This window comes from Carassius auratus, chromosome 50 (assembly GCF_003368295.1).
Source record: "Carassius auratus strain Wakin chromosome 50, ASM336829v1, whole genome shotgun sequence".
Taxonomy (NCBI): domain Eukaryota; kingdom Metazoa; phylum Chordata; class Actinopteri; order Cypriniformes; family Cyprinidae; genus Carassius; species Carassius auratus.
The window spans coordinates 5553332-5561970 of record NC_039292.1 but is presented as its reverse complement, the minus strand read 5'-3'; the positions used below and the strand labels follow the sequence as shown (position 1 = coordinate 5561970).

General features: G+C 35.3%; 1 protein-coding gene across 2 annotated transcripts; it reads right to left on the bottom strand.

The window, feature by feature from the left end:
• Positions 1-2908: 2908 nt before the first annotated feature.
• On the bottom strand, positions 2909-8620 carry LOC113066749 (centrosomal protein of 41 kDa-like). Of its 2 annotated transcripts, none has more exons than XM_026238762.1 (11): positions 8413-8620; positions 7991-8054; positions 7813-7860; positions 7092-7153; positions 6573-6639; positions 5908-6058; positions 5412-5581; positions 5249-5316; positions 4690-4804; positions 4292-4495; positions 2909-3963 (listed from the first exon to the last, which is right to left on the bottom strand). In XM_026238762.1, exons 1-11 carry the CDS (start codon positions 8443-8445, stop codon positions 3836-3838), a joined length of 1110 nt encoding a protein of 369 aa, XP_026094547.1. In that variant the 5' UTR covers positions 8446-8620; the 3' UTR covers positions 2909-3835. The 2 variants fall into 2 exon arrangements, with proteins under 2 accessions (XP_026094547.1, XP_026094546.1); XM_026238761.1 differs by having other exon boundaries at positions 4280-4495; positions 8413-8615.
• Positions 8621-8639: the final 19 nt, after the last annotated feature.

Sequence of the window (8639 nt, the reverse complement as noted above, 5' to 3'; positions counted from 1 at the left end):
AACCTTTACCGTTTTATGGATGTTGCTTTAACATAAAAAATACATTTTGATCAGCCCTACAAATCTCTAGATACTGACTGATACACAGTATCTGTACCATAGGAAGTATTGGTGTTTATTAGAGTATTTAATAAGAGTTTTTTAATTGATCAGTATCGTTTGATATTAGATACTTGATTATCATTCTTATTTCTTTTATTTGTACATTAGATTAAATTTGCCATTATCTAATGGCAGTGGTGTATCATTGAGATACTATTATTTTGTTGTGTTTTTGTCTATTTAATTAGTTTTTTTTTATATAATAAAATAGATATAAACAATGTTAAGGGGGGGGGGGGGGGGGTGAAATGCTATTTCATGCATACTGAGTTTTTTACACTGTTAAAAGAGTTGGATTCCCATGCTAAACATGGACAAAGTTTCAAAAATTAAGTTGTACGTTTGAAGGAGTATTTTTGTTCCAAAAATGCTCCAAAAATGTTCCGGTTTGTCACAAGTTTTGGAAAAAAAAATTCGAGTATGGGTCTGTGTGACGTTAGATGGAGCGGAATTTCCTTATATGGGTCCTGAGGGCACGTCTGCCAGAAGAGCGCACACTCCCGTATAGCAGAGCAGAGACATTCACTGATCAGAGCGAGAGCGTCGGGAAATGTCACCAAAGTGTGTTTTTGGTTGCCAGGGCAAGACAACCCTGCACAGATTACCAAAAAAAAAAAAAACAGCATTAAGGGACCAGTGGATGGAGTTTATTTTTATAGAGCATCTACGGAGTTGTGCAAGTGTTTGTGTTTGTTCCCCTGCATTTCGAAGATGCTTGTTTTACAAACAAGGCCTAGTTTGACGCCGAATTTGCATATCGTTTATTTCTTAAGGATAATGCAATCCCAACGAAAAAGGGCCACGATCGTGTGTTGGAACCGCAGGCGGTGAGTAAAACTGCTTCAAATATCTCTGTGTTGTTAACTTAGCTATCGGCGCGTTAGCACATCAAGTAAACAACAAGCGATGTTGTCATCAAACTGCATGAGTAAAACTGCTTCAAATATCTCTGTGTTGTTAACTTAGCTATCTGCGCATAAGCACATCAAGTAAACAACATGCGATGGTGTGTGTGTATTTAAATACATTTCGTCCCCTTATTATAAGGTTCTATCTGACATTTTTGTCAAAATTGAGTTACTCACATATTCTTATTCTGTGTCAACGTATTTACATTATGTGATAGATTTTTTTAATGTTGGGTACATTATGGGACTTTTTGTTTAAAAAACGAAAATGTTTTATCTATACAGTCGAATGGACCACAAAAACTTTGAAGCTCAATATCTCAAAACTACTCAGAATGCAGATAGAACCTTATAATTCCAAGGTGACGATTTGCTTAGCTGGCCACATAATGCATTTCAAGACATAAGTATAACCGGTTCTATTTCTTGGCAGCAAACATTTTCTGCCTCAGTTGGCATCAAACTGCAAACTGCATGACGGCATAAAGTGGAACTTAGTCATTTTCCAAAACCGCTAAGCAAATATATACAGTTTCAATAACTTACATACCACATAGAGACGTACTGCTGTAGTCCTTGCTGCTGCTGCTCTTGTTCAATTTCAGCCTCGGGATCTGATTCTGGATCATAAATAAACGGCTGAATCTGACTGTTAGCCATGGTTTGTTTTGGATGATGGTTTTTTCCTCACGGTAATGTCACAGATGCTCTCAACGGAAAAGCCTACTGGCGCTCGTGATTCTTTAGCTCCGCCCACACGTCACGCCTCCAGGCGCTCGCGTATTTTACGGTAAAAATCGGTACAGAATATCTTTCTCTTATGAATATAATAAAACTAAAGACTTTTTGGAGTTATGAAGGATGCAGTACTACTCTATATGCACTCAAGATTAACAGGAGATTGGGTGAAAATGAGCATTTCACCCCCCTTTAAATCAGTGTTGTTGTTTTATTGTGTAAATTTTGGGTACATTTATATATATATATATATATATATATATATATATATATATATATATATATATATATATATATATTTTTTTTTTTTATTCAGTTTTGGGTGTGAAATGTTGCAATGGCATCTTGCTGACATAAAATACGTTTGCAGTTTTTATATATTTTATTTTAAGTAGATGTTTTAGTATAAGTTATACTAAATTAAACATACTCTTCAGCGAATCTTAAAATGGATATCCATTTATCCAACATACAGTGCATTATAAAGTTGTGAAATTTACCTGTAGCATTGATTTCAGTTTTGAATGATTTAAAACCTTGATTTTAGTTTTTAGTGATTTTATTGTTTGCTTTTATCTTAAATTTATTTAGATAGTTTAGCATTTTAATATCGACCATTTATCAGACAGGTGACTGGACCCTCAAAAGGTCCAGTCACCTTTTGAGGGTCCTCCCCCAGCCTCAGTGTTATCTGTTCCACCTCTACACCTTTTTTTAATGATTAAATACCAGTATACATACTATCTAATATTTGTAATATGCCATATTAGTGTGTCCCATATCATAGTATGCTGATAACAGTAACTGACAACAATACCAAATTTCTGGTGAGTCCATGAAGAAGGAATCGTGCATGATTTATCAGCGAATATTGCAGACAAGCAACTATTGCGATAAATAGTGATTATGCTACAGTTCTAGTATATGAATCATGAATTTTAAGGCTAATAATTTTAGTTAAATGCTAATCATGTGGTTTCAAGATGCAATTTTATTTCACCGTTATACTACTACTTACATAAAAGTTCATACTTTCAAACTGCATAAAAGAGTTAATAAAAATCAAATAATCAATAAGCGATGGATAATACACAGTGTGAAAAAATATCTTAATATGGCACTATGCTATTCATAAATATCATGTAGGCATCACTTGGGTATACAATATAAAATAGATTTTTATTCAGCCTTCAATACATCATAAACCAGGTAGCTTTCATTGATTAAATTAAATGACTTATTTGGTCAATAGCACAATGTTTACAACAGAACAGGGATAACTGATTCCAGTCAATAAGCACAGAAACATGGACAACAAAAGGCTTAAAAAAGCACTTTCTACCACTTCATGTACACACTGACTCCAATAAATGCACTTTTAAGTTCCTTCATCAGGCTCTGCAACAGACAAAGCAAAGTTTCACACAGAAACATCATCTTCATTAATGGCCAAAATCACATCTACATTCAAATCACAGCAGAGTATATGCCGATTATGAAGAAAAATCTTTTTGCATTGGTTTGGAAAGCATTGAACATTAGATAAATGCACAAAAAAAAAAAAAACAAGCCCTGCCTTTAAGGCAAAATCAGCACATCTAAAATATTTCTAAAGCACTGCGACATTCATAATGTACCTACTGAGCAAGTAAACATACAGTAGCTAAGCCAGCACGCTCACTGAACAGAAAATGACGACCAAGAAGTGCTTACTTACATAACATATAGAAGAACCTACAAAAGCATTAAAAGATGTTAAAATTCTACACATCTTGTACCATCATTATAGTATAAACGGCCAGTGATCCCGAAAAAACTGATCAGAAACAGATTTAGATCTTAAACGTGTAGTTTGGATTTGGAGTCTGCAGTGCAAAATAATAAAACACTGCCACTTGTGTGTACTACCAGATCCAAGAAATGTAGTGTAGTTCTGAGAATGTGCATGTGGCATAATACGAGTAAACTGAAGAAAAAAAACACAATTGTATAGATTTTCCATGTTCACAGGAATCCCGCAAAAGTAAAATATAAAGGCTTTATTTGCATTGGAGTGAAGATGACAATGATGAAGGTAAAATTGAGTGTTATTTCCAAGGTTGACTGCTCCGTGAACGAGCACTTTCTGATCCTGCTATGGACGAGCCTTGTCGACTCCGAACTGTTGACGCTTTAGAGCGAGCGCTGCTAGTGGACATTCTGCTGCTGAGACGACCTTAAATGGGGAGGGGGGGATAATAACCACACTAGTTAAGAGTAAAAATTATACACATTATTAAAAATGTAGCCAATAATATTTGATAATAATTATGGCAGCAAATCATCATATTAGAATAATTTCTGAAGGATCATGATGCTGAAAATTCATATTTGCCATCACACAAATAAATTTTCAACAACAACAACAAAAAAATCATACTGAGATGGCTGTGGTTGCATTTAGATATTTTGTTACCATCTACTGGTAAGTTGTTAATAATACAGTGAAAATGGTTATGATGGTTTGATCAGATTTGAAATGGAAGACTCACTGCTGGGCTCACTGGGTATGAAGACTTCCTCTAGGTGATGCTGGATTTTGCTGAGGTCTTCTGAGGTGAACCGCCACTTTCTTTCTGCTGGCTGGGATGTCTGCCGTGGAACCGATCGCTTACGACCTCCAGGTCCCGAGGGTGACGGCACACAGGAGATGGGAATGGAGCCAGTTGTCATTCCCTCAGGGAACTTCTGTGCAACCACTTTTAAACCTTGTTGAGAAAGGAAAAGATCAGTTAAAGAATAAATGGCATTAAATACAAATTATGTACATGTAAAAAACATGTATGTTATTGGAGATCCCCGAGACCCCAATGATCGATGTATAAATATATTAATCTGAAAAAGGAACCCTTCTATGAGAAGTCATTACATTTTTTCATGATGGACTTCTCGTCTGACTCACCCCCTGACAACATGAAGAGATTCTCGAAGCCTCTCTCACACATGGTGGTGGCAGCTTGACTTGCTATCCTCTCATCCTCATCATACAAAATGATGATCTTCCCCGATGCATTTTTCTGCATAGTTGTAAAAGATTGTAACAATAGTGATGCACACCAGTACACAAGAAATTGAAAGGACAAAAATCATTTTTCATTAAAAGACAATAACAGTGTGTGCCTTGATTGTTTTTTCAATCCTATCAATTTATGAAAGCACAATAAATATATATTTTTTTTGTTCTTGTATGAAATAAATTAATTTATTCCTCCATATAAATATAAATATATAATAATCATATACTACTAAATAATATAGCATGAATAATATAATAATAATTATAACAACATAGGTTTGCAATAAAGATTTGAGTTCCAATGAATGACTAATAAATAATACAAATTATAAAAGTAAAAAACAATAAAAGAAGACATATGGAAGTGCATTTCATACATTTACAATAAAAATATATATATATTTTTTAAATATATATTAAATCAATAACAGAAATAGAAGGATACATAATCAAGCACTTCTTTCGTGTATGGGTTCATTGTCCTTGATAAGGTCGCAATGGGGTAACTATATGCTACGAGCAAAAAACAGATACATTTATTAACAGATAACATTCATATTAATTATTTTAAAATGTCTCAAAACACGGTTTCTAGGTAAGTTTCCTACCACTGATTATATGGCACTGGTCATACTGCTCTCTGTCCCGCACATCCAGCAACAGATATGGGCAGTCAGGATAAGGGCACTCTGTGATGTTGGAGGTAGACACTGGAGAGTTTGGGATGCTCCTCTGTCCGTTCTTGTCCAGATCCATTTCTCCCACACCACTGATAACACTAGGATTGAGCACAGAGATTCTCAGTTACACGGAGTGAGGACAGTCAGGGGTTCTCACCGTTACAGGCTATATCTCATGGTTTTCCCACCACAGGGTCTCTGAGGACGGAGTCTGATTGCACTGACTGCCCCTAAACAGGCTCAATTGAGCTTGGGGTCATGAGAAAGCAGTCTAGCCAGCCAATCAGAGCTCTTGTGGGTACACAGTAGAAGGGATGTTAAAGGGGGCATCAGTTAGATGCATAAAATGATATTCTGATGTGCCTGGTCGAATTAAAGAGATCGCTTTATGTGTTAGTTACAAACACAAGGGTGATTCAGCTACCTTTGGAGTGTAGATCTAGGAGAAAACGCAGTGTCGCCAGATTCATCATTGTTGATACTCTGTGAGGGAGGAAGAGTCGGCTGGGGGGAACCATTTGTCTGATCGGAAAGATGGTCAAGGACTGGTGATGCAGAGAATATTGAAACATCATCTGAAATCATATGCAAAATAAATGAAAACAACCACAAATGATTGTCAGGGACTTTCTATGCAGTTGCTAAAGTGTGGAGACTCTAATGGCCAGATCGCAATATTTTTGCAGTAAACACAAAAGTATTTTTACCTCCAAGATTCTTTTTTTTATCGCTCTAAATCTATAGCCTTCTCTCACGAAAGTATTCAATTTCCCATGGAAATTTTTAGTTCACTTGCAAACTTTTAAACCTTTGCGTCCACCCTAAGGAAATTTGCATTTGCTCACACAGCTTTTTAATTCTCTCACTAAAATATTTCATTACACCAAGAAACTTTGTGTTCACTTGCAAATTCTTGTTAAAAAGTGGTTGTTAGGGTGCTATGGATGGTTGCTAAGTTTAATTCTTTGGGATAGGGCTTTGTTCAAATCATTGTTCCTAAATATAAGCAAATTCAAATATAATAATGATGTCAGCAAAAATAACTGACAAAAACAATTAGAGTAACATAAAAGAGAAATGAAACTCTACCTTCTAATCCCTCGATTTCATCTTTAAAATTGTCATCGTGCTCTGAGACTGAAGCAACTTGGATTAACTGGGGGAAAAAAAAGATATAAAACACAAAATATAAAAACATACATTCAGGTATATGTTAAAATTACACTACTGTTCAAAAGTCTGTGGTCAAAGATCTTTTATTATTCATTTATTCAGCAATGACACAGTAAAGGAATTTATAATGTCACAAAAATATAGATTTCAAATGAATGAAACCAAACTTTTCCAAAAAAAATATTAAACAGCACAACTCTTTCAGCATTGATAATAATAAAAATGTTGCTTGAGCAGCCAATGAGCATATGAGAATAATTTCTGAAGGATCTTCTGACAGATGGCTGCTGGAAATTCATCTTTAACATGACATGAATAAATTACATATTTATATTTAATAAGAAAATGGCACTATTATTGTTTTTTTTTATGTGTTTTTACTCTACTACAACTGGAAGTAAAGATGATGCTTTGTTTAATTTATTGTTCACGTACCAGCTGTGCAAATGTTGTCACTTTCAGTCTTTTAAACAGCTCGTCCTTCCTATATCTGTAGTCTGGGAAGAAAATTACATAAGAATGCATTTCAAATTATGCTGAGCTGTTGTACAAAAAATCTGCAACAATTTAGATGTATTTTACCTGGATCCTGAGTGTTACCATTTCTCACTTCATCTTTATTTAAAGACAAATCACTTAAATTCACTCCCAAAATATCAAACTCCATTTTGATACTGGTTAAACTCTCTAAACTGGACTGGCAAGAACTCCATAGTGCAGCTTCACCACCAAATCCACTTTAAGATGCCAAATGACAGACAGCCTCGACAGAGGAATTACTGTAATCTACAGTACAATCACCATCCTTTACTCATGTAGCCAAAAGAAGGAAGGATTGCTTATCCTTGAGAAATCACAAGGAACTTGTAACAGATGACCAACGTGGACAAAAAAGACTTTCTCTCCTTATCAGGTAAGTTAATATAAGTAGGACAAGTGTATCTGGAGACAAAATAGTGGAAACAAGTCATTAAGTGCCTGTTCACACAAGATGCATTTTTTGTAAATACACCATTGTTTGGAATTTTTTTCAAATTTCAGCAATTGTAAAGTGTTAGAATCACCCTTTACTTCTCAAGTAAATGCACCATGACATTTTTATTTATCAAATTGATTTCTCCACTATAATATATGAATTATTTCATTCATAACTTACTTTTCCTTGCCTCCTCTAGTCTCTCCATGTATTTTGTCAGACTGGAACCTTCAAAATAAACTAGGTTAATCATCATATACTTGATCATAGATGCAGTGGATATTCAAAAATGTTTATGATTTCTCACACACACACACACACACACACACACACACAAACACACACAAAACCTGAATACCTGTATCAAGTCGAGTTTTTACATGTTGATATCTTTGATTCTGTGGAACCCTCTTCTTTAAATACTGCGGGGAAAGAAGCACCCATTTTAAGAAAACATTCTACAGATAAATGCATTGTGCAGTGGCTCATCTGAGAACATTATGTCTATGAAACAAACACCGATTTTATAGAGCATCAGTGTTTGTCAAAGTCGCCGTAAACTCTAATAACATCCATTAGATTAGACAGAAGGTTCATGTATTGATCGGCATTGTTACAAATTAATACAACACAAAAGCATCAGTCGTGAACTGATGTTGGATGGTCAGACAGACAGGTAACGTTATGCATGTGATGGTAAAGGTGGAGCAACTGCCCCGGTGTCACATTCCCTTTAAACGTTTTTCAAATTGTACTTTGCATAAAAATAAAACCACTGACCTCAGAATCGCCAATCCCCCGTTTCACCGACATCTTCTAGTAGTTGAGCTACGGCGGCTAACGTTAGCTTCTAAAATCAAAACTCGTCGTCTCTTTGAGCAACGCCTTTACTGATTGGTCCGTTGATTTGATGATCCAATCAGTGTCTGCGTTTTTATTGTCTCAATGTTGAGTTCTACGAGTATACCGTTTGGGTTGTTGCTGAGCAACGGCGTTATTTCCTATGC

Bases quoted from the DNA above. Each gene is read 5' to 3' on its own strand.
- LOC113066749 (XM_026238761.1), bottom strand. From the start codon at position 8,445: ATGTCGGTGAAACGGGGGATTGGCGATTCTGAG. The intron at 5,582-5,907 runs GTAGCTGAATCA...GCTCAATCCTAG, and splicing joins CCTAGATCTACACTCCAAAG to TGTTATCAGTGGTGTGGGAG. The intron at 5,317-5,411 runs GTAGGAAACTTA...TTTTGCTCGTAG, and splicing joins CCAGTGCCATATAATCAGTG to CATATAGTTACCCCATTGCG.